At 42.9% G+C, this 17,846-nt stretch overlaps 1 protein-coding gene across 1 annotated transcript in view; it reads left to right on the top strand.

Moving 5' to 3' along the window:
* The window catches only part of ZNF804B (zinc finger protein 804B), a 138,470-nt gene that overhangs the window by 116,038 nt on the left and 4,586 nt on the right, over positions 1-17,846 (top strand). The window contains exon 3 of the mRNA XM_030202471.1: positions 6,783-6,913. Coding sequence (XP_030058331.1) covers positions 6,783-6,913 — 131 coding nt within the window. The remainder of the gene's footprint in view (positions 1-6,782; positions 6,914-17,846) is intronic.

The following is a 17,846-nucleotide window of genomic DNA, read 5'->3' as shown; positions in this document are numbered from 1 at the left end:
TCATTTTCAGGGCACAGACCGTACAAGTCTGCCCAGCACTATCCCCGCCTCCCAACCACCAGCCCCGCCTCCCACCACCAGCTCTGGCACAGACCGTATAAGTCTGCCCAGCACTATCCCCGCCTCCCACCACCGGACCACCGGCTCTGGCACAGACCGTATAAGTTTGGCCAGCACTATCCCCGCCTCCCAACCACCAGCTCTGCCACCCAATCTCGGCTAAGCTCCTGAGGATCCATTTCTTCTGAACAGAATTACTTTATGTTTATCTCACGCATGTTTGAGTTCTGTTACCGTTTTCCTCTCCACCACCTCCTGCGGGAGGGCATTCCAAGCATCCACCACTCTCTCCGTGAAAAATACTTCCTGACATTTTTTTTTGAGTCTGCCCCCCTTCAATCTCATTTCATGCCCTCTAGTTCTGCCGCCTTCCCATCTCCGGAAAAGGTTTGTTTGCGGATTAATACCTTTCAAATATTTGAACGTCTGTATCATATCACCCCTGTGTCTCCTTTCCTCCAGGGTATACCTGTTCAGGTCAGCAAGTCTCTTCTCACTCGTCTTGTAACGCAAATCTCATACCATCCTCGTAGTTTTTCTTTGCACTGCTTCAATTCTTTTTACATCCTTAGCAAGATACGGCCTCCAAAACTGAACACAATACTCCAGGTGGGGCCTCACCAACGATTTGTACAGGGGCATTAACACCTCTTTTCTTCTGCTGGTCACTCCCCTCTCTATACAGCCTAGCAACCTTCTTCTTACGGCCACCGCCTTGTCACACTGTTTCGTCGCCTTCAGATCCTCAAATACTATCACCCCAAGATCCCTTTCCCTGTTGGTACCTATCAGACGCTCACCACCTAACACATACGTCTCCTGTGGATTTCTACTCCCTAAGTGCATCACTTTGCATTTCTTCACATTGAATTTTAATTGCCAAGCCTTAGATCAATCTCCTAGCTTTCGCAGATCCTTTTTCATTTTTTCTACTCCTTCCCGGGTGTCCACTCAGTTACAAATCTTAGTATCATCCGCAAAAAGGCAAACTTTACCTTAAGTTCTTTAACTAATTACATATATGTAATTACTATACAGCTCTGAAGATTTCAACATGTTACTTATAACACCTAGATCCTTTTCCAGGGTGGTGACTCCTAGTGTGGAACCTAGTATCATATAGCTATAATTAGAGGTATTCATCCTTGTGCAAATCAATTTGCATCTGTCCGCATTAAATTTCATAAACTATTTTGATGACTAGTCTGAGCATGGATTATAACTATGACATGTCAACACTACTATGGCTTAAACAGGCACTTTCAAGATTCATTTAAATTTTGAATTTCTGGATGTGATATTTGAGCTCCATTGGATTTAGAGCATTTTTGAATAGTACTTTTGTCTAATTTTGAAAAGAATATCTTTTTGGAGTACTTTTGCACGTCTGGGGTTTTGTGGAGGAACTTCCTTTTGTGCATTGTATGTGGTGTGTTCCTACCCATTTCCTCATTTTTTGGTATAGTCCTCTCGTATTCCATGGACCTCCTACAATTTCTCACAAGACACATGTGAATAATTTTGCATGATCTGCAAATTTGATCAGCTCATTTGTCTTTCACAATTTCTGATCTGTAGAAAATATGACAAAAGGCACTGGTTCCCAGTACAGATCTCTCTGGTACTTCACTATTCACCTTCCTCCATGGAGATCATTGGCCATTTAATCCTACTCTCTAATATCTCTCTTTTATCCAGGTCTCAATCTCCCAAAGGTTTTTACTTTCCTCAGGAATCTCTCATGAGGGACTTTGTCCAAATCTTTCTGAAGATCTAGATACACTAAACATCAACTGCATCACCTGTATCAAACATGTTTATTCATACCTTCAAATTTAGACAGCAGAACATTGATTTATTTATTTATTTATTTGTTACTTATATCCCACATTTTCCCACACATGCAGGCGCAATGTGGCTTACAGAGAATTACATAAGAGTACAAACTTAACAGCTTAGGCAAGCATAAAGAAGTAAACATGGGGGAAGAAACTAACAGAGTGAACTAAGTAGGGTAAGGGACAAGGGATGTTTTAATCAACATGGTAAATTGAGGGATAAGTCTTAGCAAAGAGGAATGTCTTTAACAACTTCTTAAAAAGGGCATGGTCCACTTGAGTTTTAAGGTGGCGAGGTAACGTGTTCCAGTATTTGGGACTCCAGTAACGGAAAGACGAGGCGAAGATTTTCTTATACTTGACTCCCTTACAATTCGGGAAATGGAGGTGAAGATAGGACCGAGCAGCAGGGTTGGCATTTCTAGGCGGAAGGTCAATCAAGGGGAACATGTATTCCGGGGCAACCCCATAGATGATTTTATGTGTTAGGGAGCAGATCTTAAAAGCAATGCGCTCCTGTACAGGTAGCCAATGAAGTTTAAAGCGTAGGGGGTCAGCGTGTGCAAAACGCCGCTCGTTTAGGATGAGCCTCGCCGCGGTGTTCTGAGCCGTTTGGAAAGTTTTCAGTAAGGAGGCCTGGCAACCCACATAGATACCACTACAATAGTCCAGGTGGGATAGGACAAGCCAGTGGACAAGGGTACGGAACAAGTCTCTGGGAAGGAGGTATCTGATACGTCGAAGCCTCCACATGGCCTGGAACATTTTTTTGGAGACCAAGTGTACATGATCAACCAGCTGGAGATGTGAATCCAGGTGCACTCCCAAAAGTCTCAGGCTGTTGTCAATCGAGAGGGCAGAGCCCAGAACTGGAAGCATTGTGTCTGTTACATGTGCGTGCTTGGACGAGAGGATGAGACAATGAGTTTTTTCCCTGTTTAGCCTGAAGCGAAACACCCTGGCCCATTGTTCTAAAGTGGAGAAGCAGGCATCTATGAGGTTAGCAACTTCTGATACTGTGGATTGAAAAGGGATGTAGACTGTAATATCATCCGCATAGATGAAAGGGTTGAGGTCCAGATTTGCAAGTGCTGTGGCTAGAGGCATCATCATTATATTGAATAGGGTAGGTGAGAGGGGAGAGCCCTGAGGGACCCCACAAGAAGCATTCCACGGTTCAGAGGTGTGGGAATTCACCATGACCTGATAGGACCTTGAGGTCAAGAAACCCTTGAACCAATGCAAAACTGGTCCTCCTATACCAAAAGTATCCAGTAGATGGAGCAGGAGTTCATGATCCACCATGTCAAAAGCACTAGACATGTCAAATTGTAGCAGGAGAATCTTTCGTCCAACAGATAGTTCTTGTCGAAAGTTGGATAAGAGGGTAACCAGGACAGTCTCCGTGCTGTAATGAGCTCGAAAACCTGATTGCGAATGATGGAGGATATCAAAATTAGTTAGAAATTCGTTGAGCTGAACATTGACCAGGCTCTCCATCAGCTTGATAACTAGAGGTATCGAAGCCACTGGGCGATAGTTAGAGATGACATCTGGCTTGATCTTTGAATTTTTTGGGATTGGAGTGAGAAGGATGTTTCCATGACCTGGCGGGAAAAATCCTGCGCTTAACATATTGTTAAGGTAACAAGTCAGTTCTTCAATGTAACAATTTGGTGCGACTTTTAGGAGATGAGTCGGACATACATCTAATTTGCAGCATTTATTTATGAATTTACGTAGAGCAGCAGTCACGTTATCGGGTAACAGACGATTGAATTTGGTCCAAAAGCGGTCAGCGGGGCAAGCACCCGAAGGCACGTCCAAGGATGCCAGAAAGTCATCCACGTCAGAGAGACAGCTGACGGTTGAAGACCGCAGGGTAAGAATTTTTTCCTTGAAGTAAGATCCAAGTTGTGTAGCTGAGGGAGGATCAACACTGGAGCGTTCTAGCTTGCGAGTATCTAGAAAGGTGTTTAGTAGTTGATATATCTGTCGGATGTCCCGGCCAGCCACCTGCATCTTAGATGAAAAGTAGGTGCGCTTTGCAAATCGGATGGCATGTTTATATTTGCGGTGACTACTTTTCCAGGCCTCCCGAGCCTGATCAGATTTACCTTTTCGCCAGGTTCTTTCCATATGTCGTACCTCACGTTTCAAAGCTCTCAGGTCTGTTGAGAACCAGGGTGATAATCTACGAATGTGCGAGGATTTGTGACGCAGGGGTGCAATTGTATTCAGCACTGCGTTACAAGTGTGGTCCCAGTCAGTGAGATAAGTGGGCGAGGATGGTTGCAGATCCGAGCCATGACTATAAAGAGACCTCCAGAACAAGCTGGGGTCAATGACCCCTCTGGTGTAATGTTGGTGAGAATGACGAGGCCGGAGGGGGCCTGAGGTTTGCCAGCGTAGTGTGAACTGTAATTTAAAGTGATCCGACCAAGCCGTTTCCAGCCAGCTAATATCATGAACAGAAAAGTTCTGATCGTCTAAAAATTTAAATGAGAGGAGGTCAAGTGAGTGACCCTTACAGTGAGTTGGACCAGAGATAGGACATTCGAGGTCACAAAGGTGGAGAAAATCCAGGAATTGGGATACTTCTGGGGATGTGGGATTATCCAAATGAAGGTTGAGATCACCCAAGAAAAGTATATTCGCGTTGTTCATGCAGATATTAGAGATGAAATCCAGAAGCGCAGAATGACTGCTTGACCAGGTAACTGGTGGCCTGTAAAACAGCACACAGGCCAGCTGGCCATGAAGGGAGGGATGATGAACCTTGACAGCAGCAACTTCCAGCGACGAGGAGATCAAAACCGAACTTGCATCTACTATGAGGTGAGAGCGGTAAATGAGCGCCAACCCGCCCCCTCGCTTGTCTAATCTGTCCCAGTGGATGATCTTGTAGCCTGCTGGGCAGAGATCCAGCACAATGGGGTCTTTAGGTGTTCTTATCCAGGTTTCCGTGATGAACAACATGTCTAGAGCATCTGAGGAAATCCAGTCGGATATTAGTTCGGGATTACTCACTACAGATCTCGCATTTATATAGCCCACATGAAATGATTGGAATTGCGCTTGATTCGCATGCACAATGGGAACCAGAGTGTGATGATATTGCTTGCGAGGGTGGGGCTTAGGAGCAACAGAGGTAGCTAGTTGGGCAAATTGTGACGAATTACGAGATGGCATGCGGGGTGAGAGTCTCCTCTGACCAGAGATGATGGGAATGTGAGCGTAAGAGGGTTCAGTAGCAGTTAGGGCAGAGTGCAACAGGGCTGACAGGTAGAGAATTTGGATTGTAGAAGATGAGAACATGATTATTCCAGGGGGTAGCAGGAGGTGAGATGGACGAAGACTGTAATCCAGCAATTGAGATGAGAGGGACAGCTGATATGCTAGAAGGTTGAAATTAAATCCACAGGGGAAACCACAGGTTGCAGGTTAGCGTAATAAGTCAGTCCAGTCCTGCACTTAGGGCGAACTGTGAAGCACTGCGAACTAGCTGAGTAAATGTTGAAAGTTGAGCTACCATGAGAGTTAACCTACATGGGAAGGAGGCACAGGGGACAGGACATTTGTTTATGAAATCCTAGTCATAACACAACTTTGGGAAGCTAGTTGTATTAAATCCATTTTCATAAATACATAGTTTCGCCTCCAAGGTCTCACAGTGGCAGTATAATAAGCATTTCTCACTCCTTTGAATAAGTATTAAAATGAGATACAGAGAGCAGAGTAGTTGCAGGATAAATAATATGCTTCTTATTTGCTGTTTTTTACTTTAAGTTGTAAAGTACCGATCTAATTCAGATCTAATTGGTCTCCCCACAGTGAGTGCAACAAACGCCTCCCAGCCACCTCCGAGCAGAGTAAATAGAGCCCAGGTTACTCTCCACAGACCCACACTTAGGGCAAACAGGAACAGGAGGAAGGGAGATGCGCAGAACAGCTGATTAGTTGTAGGATGAGGCTCCTTCTCCTTCCTTGACAGCGCGAAGACGGACTCCTCCTTCACCAAGCGTTTTAGGCAGTTTAGTTTAGGCAGATGAGACGGGGCTCCACCTCTTCCGGAACAGTGAAAAGCGGCAACAGCATTCAATATCGACGGCAGATTTGAAGGAAGGCCACTTCGCTTGAACTAGCGGGAGACCGTTAAATTGCGGCCTTAATGCTGTTGCTGGAGCACGACATCTACACCCCCGTCCTAGGGAGATCGACGGTAACAGCGGTAGTGATGAAAACAGCGATGGGAACCACTCTCTAGCAGCGAGATTGAATAGCGATCAGCTTGAATAGCGATCAGCTGGGAGGAGGAGGTATATATATCGGGGAGGGCCGTTAAGAGAAATTACAGGCAGTCTTCTAGATAGGAAAAGTTAATGAATATTAAGAGCAGTCGGGGTCTCAGCGGGGACCAGGGAAGGCTGTCAAAATCGAAATTGGCTGAAATAGTCAAGATGTTGGGGAGAAGCAGTGATGGCACCTGGAGCTGTAATTTTTTTGAGTCCGTTAGTTGGCGGCCATCTTGAGGTGATGAGGCAAGCCTTCCCTTGGCTAAAGTTATGTTGACTCCGTCGATTAAAGCATGTGTATCTATGTATTCAGTAATTTTGATCTTTGTAATAGTTTCTACCATTGTTATGCATGCATCCATTTTTTAAATCTGTTTTAGGAGTATCCATAGAAAACCAAAATTATCAGGTTTAAAGACACCTCCGCTGAATTAACAGTTGTGTGCATTCCACAATATTGTACCATTAAATGTGAAAAAAGGACAGCTAAATATTTCATGGTAACAGCATTTTCAAATGAGAATGCATGATATGCAGGAAGCAAAGACATTCTCCAATATGTAACTCTTTACATTTCTTTATCACACAGAGATTAAAAGAATTAAAACAAAGGGAATTTGCTCGTAATGTTGCTTCAAAGTCCTGGAAAGATGAGAAAAAACAAGAAAAAGCGCTCAAGCGACTCTATCAACTTGCAGAGCTGCGTAAGCAGTCAGAATGGTAAGTACCACTAGTCTCCATACCATTTTCCTCATAATTTTATAACTTGAACTTCCTGCCACATCCTACAGCACTAACAGCCTCTAGAAGGCACAGCAGGGCCTAGTTCAGTCTTCTATTTAAAAAAAAAAAAAAAAAAAAAGAGAAGTAAGCTTTATTAACTAGGTTCTATAGTGTACAACCCTTTTCCCCATAGTTTTAAACTGAAACTTTCTTCTAGAGTTAGAAACTTAATTATAACAGCCAAGAGCATTAAAACAATAGTTGCAGAGCTCAACCTTTGTCATAGAAGAAAGCTATTTTCTGTTCTGTGACTGGAGAAGAGGTAGTAGTGCTACTGACCTGAATTAGGTGTTAAGGTATGTGGAAAGTAGAATAGCTGCAAAGGTTACTAGGCCAATATGATTACTGAGTTAGCTTCAAAGGGTCTGTTTGAAACAATCCCCTTAGAATCAAACATATATAGAGAGGAAAGGTCCCAGGTAGCTTTCTTTCTGAGAATTTCTGAGAGAAGAGGTCATTTCTCTGGGTAAGTGAACATTATTTTGCTCTGTGCTTTGGTGACTTAAAGATTGGGGTTTAAAAGAGGAATTGTATTTATTGATAAAGATAGTTAGAATTTAAAAATCAAACTGTATTAACTAGTCTTCATACCCTTTTCCCCATAGTTTTAAAACTTGAACTTTCTGCCAAAGCCTATAGCATTAACAGAAAGCCTCTAGAAGGCACAGCAGGGCCTAGTTTAGTCTTCATACCCACCCTACCCAACTCCTACCCACCCCCAGAACATCTCTTTATTTAATGTCTTAACTTAGTCAATTATTCTAATTAAGATAATGAGGGGACTTATCATTACAGAGTTTTAATTATATTTAATTACTTTCTGAGAATAAATCACACAATATACCATATAATCTTAAGGCTCTTTAAATTAATCTAATATCCCTAGTACCTTAAGAACTTTTAATTAAACTCAATAATACTAAAATGCAGACAGCAGTCCAGCAGCAGGAGGGGTGCTATCCAGTCTTTTACATTGAATATCACATTATCTCCCAGTTGGTGAGAGTTTATATGTGTGTACTCAATGGAAAGAGCTCCTAGCTCTCAGAGAACAAGTCTGTTCTCTTGACACTAGAATAGCAAACTTGGAAGACCTGAGGGAAACAGAAAAGTACATAGAGGAGGCCTACAAGGACATTGTAGAGAAGTCCTACCACCAGTTTGGCAGCCCCTGTGCTGCCTTGGAGGAAGGAGGTCTCCTAAAAGGAGAGTACCACCTTGATGAAGTGGGAAGTAATCATGTAGCCAGGTCCCACAGGGGATGTAATATCCTCTTTCACTAAGGATGTGTCTCCAGGAGCTTCTGCCCAGGAGTGAAGGGTAAGGAGAGATGTTGTAGTTGGTGATTCAATTATTAGGCATGTAGATAGCTGGGTGGCTGGTGGACATGAGGATTGCCTGGTCACTTGCCTGCCTGGCGTGAAGGTGGTAGACCTCATGCGTCACCTAGATAAGATTTTAGATGGTACTGGGGAGAAGCCAGCTATCTTGGTACATGTGGGTTCCAATGACATAGGAAAATGTGGGAGGGGGGTTCTGGAAGCCAAATTTAGGCTCCTAGGTAGAAAGCTGAAGTCCAGGTCCTCCAAAGTAGCATTTTCAGAAATGCTTCCCATTCCACTTGTAGGATCCAAGAGGTAAGCAGAGCTGTGAAGCCTCAATGTGTGGTTGAAATGCTGGTGCAGAGATGAGGAATTTAGATTTCTTAGGAACTGGGCAACATTCGGGAAAAGGGGGATCCTGTTCTGAAATGATGGACTCCACTTTAACCGGGATGGAACCAGGCTGCCGATGCTAAAATTTAAAAAGTAGATAGAGCAGCTTTTACACTACAGTGTGTGTGTGTGTGTGGTGGTGGGGGGAGCCAAAAGACGCCCATGAGCACGTGGTTCAGTGTGGAGTATCTCTGAAGGATACTACTGAAACAGGATAAGAATATAAGAACAGTCATACTCAGTATAGTGCTTAATTCCGGTCTCCATATCTCAAAAAAGATATAGCAGAATTGGAAACATTTCAAAGAAGAGGGACCAGCTTGGAAACGAGAGAAAATATTTTTTTCACTCAAATAATAGTTAAGCTTGGGAACTCACTTCTGGAGGATGTGGTAACAGTGGTTAGCATATCTGGGTTTAAAAAAGTTTTGGACAAGTTCCTGGAGGAAAAGTGCAGTCTGTTATTCATATGAACATGGGGGAAGCCACTGCATGCTCAGGGATTGATAGCATGGGATGTTGCTACTAATAGGGTTTCTGTCAGGTACTTGTGACCTGGATTGGCCACCACTGGAAACAGGATACTGGGCTAGATGGACCAATGGTCTGACCCAGTATGGCTGTTCTTATGTAAAATAGTTTAATGAGACAGAGTCAGAATTGGTTCATTCAAAGGAAGTCTTGTCTCACCAATTTGCTTAATTTTTTTGAAGCGTAAATAAACATGTGGTTAAAGTTAAGCTGGTTAATGTAGTGTATCTAGATGTTTTTTTTAGAAAGCTTTTGACAAAGTCCCTCATGAGGGACTCCTGAGAAAATTTTAAAAATCATAGGATAGGAGGCAATGTTCTTCTGTGGATTAGAAATTGATTTTAGGACAGAAAACAGAGGGTAGGGGTAAATGGCCATTTTTCTCAATGGAGAGGTGAATAGTGGAGTGCCGCAGGGATCTGTACTGGGACAGGTGCTATTTAACATATTTATAAATGATCTGGAAACTGGAATGACGAGTGAAGTGATTAACTTTGCAGATGACACAAAGCTATTCAAAGATGTCAAAACACATGTTGATTATGAACAATTGCAGGGAGACCTTAGGAAACTGGAAGACTGGGCATCCCAATGGCAGATGAAATTTAATGTGGACAAATGCAAAGTGATGCACATTGGGAAGAATAATCCGAATCACAGTTAACTGATGCTAGGGTCCACCTTAGGCATTAGAACTCAGGAAAAAAAAAAATCTAGGTGTAGATGTAGACGGTAGGTTGAAATTTTCTGCCCACTAGCAGTAGTGGCCAAAAAAGCAAGCAGTCTGCTAGTAATTATTAGGAAAGGGATGCAAAATAAGACAAAAAAATGTTATAATGCCTCTGCATCACTCCAGGGTGCGACCCCACCTTGAACATTGCTTTCAATTCTGGTCCCCTTGTCTCAAAAAAGATATAGCAGAATTAGAAAAGGCTCAAAGAAGAGTGACCAGAAGGATAAAGGGGATGGAACTCCTCCCATATGAGGAAAGGTTAAAGAGGTTAGGGCTCTTCAGCTTGGAAAAGAGATGGCTGATGGGGGATATGATTGAGGTCTATGTCTACCAAATCCTGAGTGGTGTAGAACTGGTGAAAGTACATCGATTTGTCACTCAAAAAGCACTCATGTGAATCAAAAAAACTGGCACACTGGTATACTGATTGAATTGATTAAATCAATTTAATTGAAAATGGGAGGAAAAACCTCATACTACTGTGGCCAACCACGGTCAGTCAAACTGGACTGCAAAATAAGCAAGTTAAAGGGCACACAGTTAAAAAGTAATCATTGCTTGAAAAACCCTCCCGTCAAATGCCCACACTTTTCATTTACCACAAATCAAAAGGCAATATTATATGAAATAGTAAAGGACATTTATCTTACATCATGCTGAAAGTCTGTTCTCAAACACTCAATGTGGCAGGATCAGAAATTAAGAAGTGAGATCCCGATGGACCCGTTTCGCTCCAGCTTCCTCTGGAGACCTTCACTGTGTCCCGATGCTGAAAATGGAAAAAGAATTTTATTAAAAAAAAAGAAAAAATAATGCAAACCAAGCGTGCTCTTCTGAAGCTAACTCATACATACTGTTGGGATGAATGCACGATGAGACAGCCAGCAAGCCAGGCACCAAAATGGCACAACCATTTTCAGCCCTGATTGGATCTGAGGTTTATTGTTTTGATGGGTTTTGCCCTGATTGACTGGTTGACATTTTAGCGTCCCTTTAAATTTTGTTGGCACCATTTTGGTGCCTGACTTGCTGGCCGTCTCAGTGTGCATTCATCCCAACAGAATGTATGAGTTAGCTTGAGAAGAGCATGCTTAGATTGCATTATTTTTCTTTTTTTATAAAATTCTTTTTCCGTTTTCAGCATCGGGACACAGTGAAGGTCTCCAGAGGAAGCTGCAGCGAAACGTGTCCTTCGGGATCTCACTTCTTGATTTCTGATCCTGCCAGATTGAGTGTTTGAGAATGGGCTTTCAGCCTAATTTAAGATAAGTGTTCTTTACTGTTTCGTTTGCATATTTTTCTTTTCATTTATAATTTTTGTCTTGCCTTTAACACTTAGCTTAGCATTGCCTTCCATTCTCTTTTTATGTGTTAACTCAGTTTATTCAGATTTGACCAGAACATTAAATAGTATAGTGCTCTTGGCATGACACATTAATACTGCTTCTTTATCATTAGTCCTCAGACAAAAGCTGTCAGACTCACACATTAGCCACTACTTTATAGTGAGAAAATAATATTCCTGCCTTTAAAATCAATAGCATTTTATAGAACTATTAAATAATGTAGCCCTCATTAGTAATTTAAAATAGTATAAATTGATCTGCCTAGCAATTGAAATATGCACCCAGTACAATACACTGGGACTCTCAGGTCTTTAACTGAAGAAAATCTCAATGGCTATAGTGTATTTTATCCCTGTTTTGTTGAATTGGCAATGTACTTGTAGCAGGCAACAATAGCTATATTCATTAACTAACTCAGAACAGTAATGGCTTAATTCCAATCTAAAGGCATCTTAAGTTACATTATTTGCTTCCTATCAAAGAGAATAACAGGGGGTCAACAGCAAATGCAACATAGAGGGGTCAATAGGGAGCACAACATATAATTAAATCAGCAAGCTGGTGAATTGCTATGTATCTCTGAGGAGGGGGGGGGGGGGAAATAAATTATTATACTCAAATCCGAGGGTCTTCGGGATCTTGCCTCCACCCTGGCCGCTCAGCCTCCTGGCTCACTGCAGTTCACAGGGCAGGGCTCAAAGGAATCAAACTAAAAAAAAAAAGGTAAAAATCACCACTCCTTTTTTTATTGTCAGGGATTCACAATCCAATACATCCAACAGAAATCCTGCAACCCTCCAAACAGTCAGCTCCTGTTTTACTCACAGGGGCCAGGCGTAGCAGGAGAAAAAAAAAAACAGTGCAGCTCTCTGCTGCTGCAAGAAAAAAAAAACAGTTGGAGCCAATTTAACAGTCCCCAAAGATAGATTCCCCTGTAGTCCAACTTCATAACCCAAAAAGAATCCCTGTATCTTGTTCACCCCCACGGGGTTTCTGCAAACAGTTCAAAACACACAGTTCTGTGAGCCTCAGCCCACAAAAAGAAAAAAAAACACTGTAGCTTACTTTCCCCTCCCCCACTCAGAAGAAGGTTTGTTTTCCCAACAGTTCAAAATCCACAGTGCTTAATGCCTTAGCACTCAGTTCAGCCACACAGTCTCTTCAAAGAACATAGCTTGAACTCCTTTGGGAAAGAGGAAAAGATCCCCCCCTTTCTGGGTCACTCTATTACTTCACTGACCCTTCTCCCGCATGACCTTTTCTCTTTCCCCCTTCCACCCCAGCTGTTATACCAAGAGTTCACCTGGTTCTTCACTTTGTTTCCCACGGAGTGAGCCCAGGCAGAAAGGTCCATGGGTTCCTCAAGGCCTCCTTCCTTTTCCTTCTCCCCAGCTTCTTGCCAGTCCATGGGCTCATTCTCCTCCTCCCTGGGCAGCTGTTCCTCTTTTACTTGATTACCCTCCAGGTGACCCTCCCCTGCCTTGTTAGAGCTCTCCCCTCTGGCCTGCTGGGGAAGATAATCTCTGTACCAGGGTTTGCCCCGGGGTTGCTGGGAAATGTAGTCTCTGCCTCTCCTCCATTTTACAGGGGTCACTAACCTTTCTCTGCTCTCTCTTGGGGGATGATGGGTAATGTAGTCCTTCTCCCTCCACCCTTTCCTAGGGGCCATTACTACTTCTCCTCTCGCTCTCTGTGGCTGGAATGGAGGCAAGGCTCTGTTCGACCTTCTTCTGCTCTTGAGCCTCCTCACTTCTTCCCTCTCCACTTCCATCTCATCCACCCCCAGGTCCTCTCCTTCACAACCTTCACTTGGTAACCCTATTATATAAGATCTATATCAAATGTCTGCAAAACACACTATAGAAGAAGTGTGGTGGAAAGGAAGAAAAGGATGCATAGTGACCTCTCGTCACCCAGGATAAAAATGCGCGCACCTGTAGCTTATGCACTAGGGCTAATGGTAGCAGTAGTAATAGTGCAAAACTTACAGGAGAAGATGATATCCCTGGTGTAGCAATAGACCATGGTGCTCATGGACCCACCGCAGCAGGAGATAAAACACTGAAATTAATGAAAACATTAAAGGAGTAAAAACTATTAGGAGGACTCCTAAAGATAAAAATAATACAATGTACTGCTGCTACTACTACTACTATTTAGCATTTCTATAGCACTACAAGGCGTACACAGCGCTTCACAAACATAGAAGAAAGACAGTCCCTGCTCAAAGAGCTTACAATCTAATAGACAAAAAATAAAGTAAGCAAATCAAATCAATTAATGTGTACAGGGATGTGTATACCACAAACTCTATATTTAATTACAGAGGGTATACAAAGGGAGTTGTGTTATTTTACAGCTAACCCCAGTTATTAGTAGCTAGATTTCAAGGCATTAAATGGGACCTGTGGTAAAATAGCACAGGCTAGTGGTAAAGTAACACATCTTAACAGTAGCCTACATTGATAGTTCTACCTCTAAATGTATGTATTTTTGGAAAAAGGAGCTGATTAGTGAAAACTACACTGCACATAAGGAAACAATGGGCTAGAATATTTATATATTGTATATACCATCCTAAACTTTGATATATGGTACTTTTTTGGGGCGTTTGCCAAAAAATTGAAGAAAGGAGAAAAATGTCAAAGGAAAAGCTGTAAAAGGCAACTGATGTAAATATAAGATCTCTCATTGGACTGATTACAGAAAAGTACCTGAATCAGGCCTGTCTTAGGCAGGGACGACAGGAGCGATCGCACAGGGCCCTGTGCCTCCAGGGGCCCCATGGTGCTCCCTCCCACTCCCTACCATTGCTGCGACCTACTTCTTGCCTCCCCTCTCCCAAGCCGCAGGGTGCCCTCCCGGCACCTACCTGAAGCCATCCTGGTGGTCTAGTGGAGTCTTCGGGGGAGAAAAGATCCCCAGTCTTTCCTGCCCGCTGCTGGTGCTGACCCCTCTGTTGCCGCATCACTCTTTAAAAATGGCTGCTGAGACTTCCAGCAGTAGCCTCATGAGACTTCCACTGAAGTCTTGCGAGGCCCGCAAGTGGAAGTCTTGGCAGCCATTTTAAAGAAGGAGGCGGTAATGTCTGTGTCATTTGGAGGGGCTGGTTAAAGGGACGGGGAGGGGAGGATACTGTAAAATAAATAAATCAGTACTATCTGTGTCATTTGGAGGGGCTGGTTAAAGGGACACCCTAGTACTATTATATTTGTGCAGAAATTTTTTTCCTGGTAAAGGGCCACTAAACAGACATCATGTTATGAGAATTAGGTGCTCAACATTCAGAGTTTCTATTTATTTACTTATTTATGACATTTTATCCCACATTAAACATGAATTATATTGAAACCTGGGAGCGTTTAAAATCTTTTCTTTTCTCCTATGCCTATATCAAAAGAAAAAAAGATGGCATGTGGGAAGTTGCTCCTTTTGCTTTGTGGAATGCAGTGGTATATTATAAAAATGCATGAGACAGAGGAGAAAGTTGAATGAGGAGACAGTGTAGGATGAGTGGAGGAGGAGTTACGCAGAAGGGTGTGACCAGTGTTTGGCTGTGATTAAGGACACTGGACTTTTGCATCGCAAGCTTGAGAATTTAGAATAGTAAATCTCTGACTTGAACGCCATTTGTCAAGAAACATTTTGCTGAGCATTTATATTGTTTTCATACGTTTAGGACATTCTTCTGGTTATAGTAGCATTGCTGACAGGACCCCTGATGAAGGCTTATAGCCAAAATATGGCCCATGTTGGGTCTATCAATGCATCCTGCATTTTATATTGGAGAATAAACCTATTTTGTTGAAAGTTTTTGACTTGTTGAGCCTTTTTTTTTTTTTTTTTGCATCTACTGCTCATCATGGGACCTCTCCTTTGGAGTCTTCTACCCTCTGCTTGTTTTCCTTTGAGTTTTGGAAGTGTTGCTTTCTCCCTTTTTTTTTTTTTTTACTTCTATGTACCTTAATCATGAACACACAAGAGAACAAATAAAAAGAATAGGAAGGAAATGAGAAGTATAAGACACAGCATACCAACATCTTTGGCAATCATACCTTATCCACCCTGTCTAGCACTTCCACTGTGTCCCCGCTCCTGGTCTTCTACCATGTTGAGCATTCCCTTTCTCTTTGTTTGCTTTCTTGCCCTATCCAGCATCACCCTTCTGTGTGCCCATCTCCCTCACAAGTCTACCATCACCCCTCTGTGTTCCTATCCCCTCCATGTGTCTAGCATTGTCTCTCTGTGTCCCTTCCCACCCCCAACACCTGCCTGGCATCACCCCTCTGCATCTCTATGCCTCCCTATGTCCAGCCTCTCTCCCTCCCTCTCTCTTTTTCCTGACCTCTTTCCCAGGAATTCAGCAAATGTCCTTCTCTCTCCTGCCCCCCACCTCCAAGGTATGGGTCCAGTATCTGTCCCTCTAGCTTCTTGCTAAAGGTCCCAGTATCACTTCCTTCCCCTCTCCTCTCCCACATGTGCAGTATATCTTCCTCTTCCCCCCACAGGTCCTGCATCATTTAGCTCTTTCCCTTCCGTTGCAGGTATGGAGTCTCTCTCCCTTTCCTTGTTTCCCCTCCTGAGGTTCACTCACTTCACTCCTTCTTTCTTCTCCAAGATCCTTTAAATTTTCCCTTCATCACTGGCATTCGCAGCAGCACTGAAAACAGGCTGACTGACCAGTCTGAAGGGGTCTTCCCTCTATTGATCTTGCCCCTCTAGAAACAGGATGTAGAATCAGAGGAGGCAGGGACAGCAGAGGGAAGGTCCTGTGGACTGCTCACAAGCAGCTTATGTTCAGTACTGCTGTTGCTGGCAATCAAGGGCAAGTTTAAAGGACCTTGGAGAAGGGGGAGGGGTTTAAGTGAGTGAAGGGTGCTAAACAGAGGGGGGGGGGGGGAGAGATTTAAGGATGCCATACCACAAGGGTGAAGAGCCAAAGCTGGAGGGAAAGATGCTTTGGCATATAAGTTGGAGAAGGGGGACAACTAATGCCTTTGACTTGGCATATCTAATCTCTAACAGGGGAAGTTATTGACATGGGTTATCGTTTAGATGTTATTTTACTGCTAATCCATTATTATTAGCTAGATTTCATTACATAGAATGGGACCTGTGCTAAAATAGCACAAGTTTGTGGTAAAGTAACACATCTTAACAGTAGCCTACGCTGATACCCATGAATGTATATATTTTTGGAAAAAGGAGCTGATTAGTAAAAACAACACCGCACATAAGGAAACAATGGGCTAGAATATTTATATATTGTATATACCTAAACCAGAGGTTCTCAAACCTGTCCTGGGGGAGCCCACGTCAGTCAGGTTCTCAGGATATCCAAAATGAATATACATAACAGCAATTTGCATATCAAGGAGGCAGTATATGCAAATTGATCTCCTGAATATTAACTATGGATTTCCTGAAAATCTGACTGGCTAGGGTTGTCCCGGGACAAGTTTGGGAACCACTGACTTAAACACTAATATATAGTACTTTTTTGTCTCTCTAGTATACCAACAAGAAAAAATATAAAAACACACCTTCAGATTTGTTACGTTTGTCAATAGAGGCATAAACATTAGGAGGGTCATTCTATAAGGGGGTGCATAGATTTAGGTGCTAGAAAAGCTCTTATGTGAAGCCTATTCTGTAGAAAAGAATAAGTGCCTATAAGAGTGCTTGTCAATTGTTTTTTGGTCATGACCCCAAGATAGCAGCCAAATAAAACTGTGTGGCCCCTCGGAAGTGCAGAATAGTGATACATCTTTGGGGAGAAAAAGAAGAAGCGGAACCAGTCTCCACATAACAAAAAAGAAACCAAACGGCGGAGACAGTCAACATGTCAAATAAGCAAACCAAAGTTCTTAAGGGAGTCCTTTATTAAATGAAGGCTATACACAGTGCATGTTTTGCAATCTTGCCTGCATCAGGAGTCAAAATACAATCTGGAGCATTCACAGGATTAGTAAAATGGTAAACAAGGACTGCACATTCAAAAAAGGATCACAAGTCCTGCCAATGTAAAGTGTATGCCTTAGTAAAACTGCTTTACTAGGATTGGACTCCTGAAACAGGCGCTGAAACATGGCCTTTGTCGAACTCCACTAAGCACTGTGTGCAGCACTTTTAATAAAGGATTCCTTTAAGGACTTTGGTTTGCACACTATTATTTGACATTTTTGTTATCTCCACTGTTTGGACACCTTTTTTTTTTTTTTTTTTTATTTGTACCCTGCGCTTTCCCACTCATGGCAGGCTCAATACGGCTTAGGTATTTATTTGTACCTGGGGCAATGGAGGGTTAAGTGACGTGCCCAGAGTCACAAGGAGCTGCCTGTGCCTGCAGTGGGAATTGAACCCAGTTCCCCAGGGCCAAAGTCCACCACTCTAACCACTAGGCCACTCCTTTACTCCAGTCCACTTTGGAGAGCACACCCAGATAACGACCCCAAATGTAAGTTTTGGAACCCCATCCCACAGTATGGGAAGCTCTGGCCTATAGATTACTATACTAGCATATAAACATGCTTCTTCTATTTAAG

Source organism: Microcaecilia unicolor, chromosome 1 (assembly GCF_901765095.1).
Source record: "Microcaecilia unicolor chromosome 1, aMicUni1.1, whole genome shotgun sequence".
NCBI lineage: Eukaryota > Metazoa > Chordata > Amphibia > Gymnophiona > Siphonopidae > Microcaecilia > Microcaecilia unicolor.
Note: the sequence above shows the minus strand (reverse complement) of the source record. Positions and strands in the feature narration are given on the sequence as shown.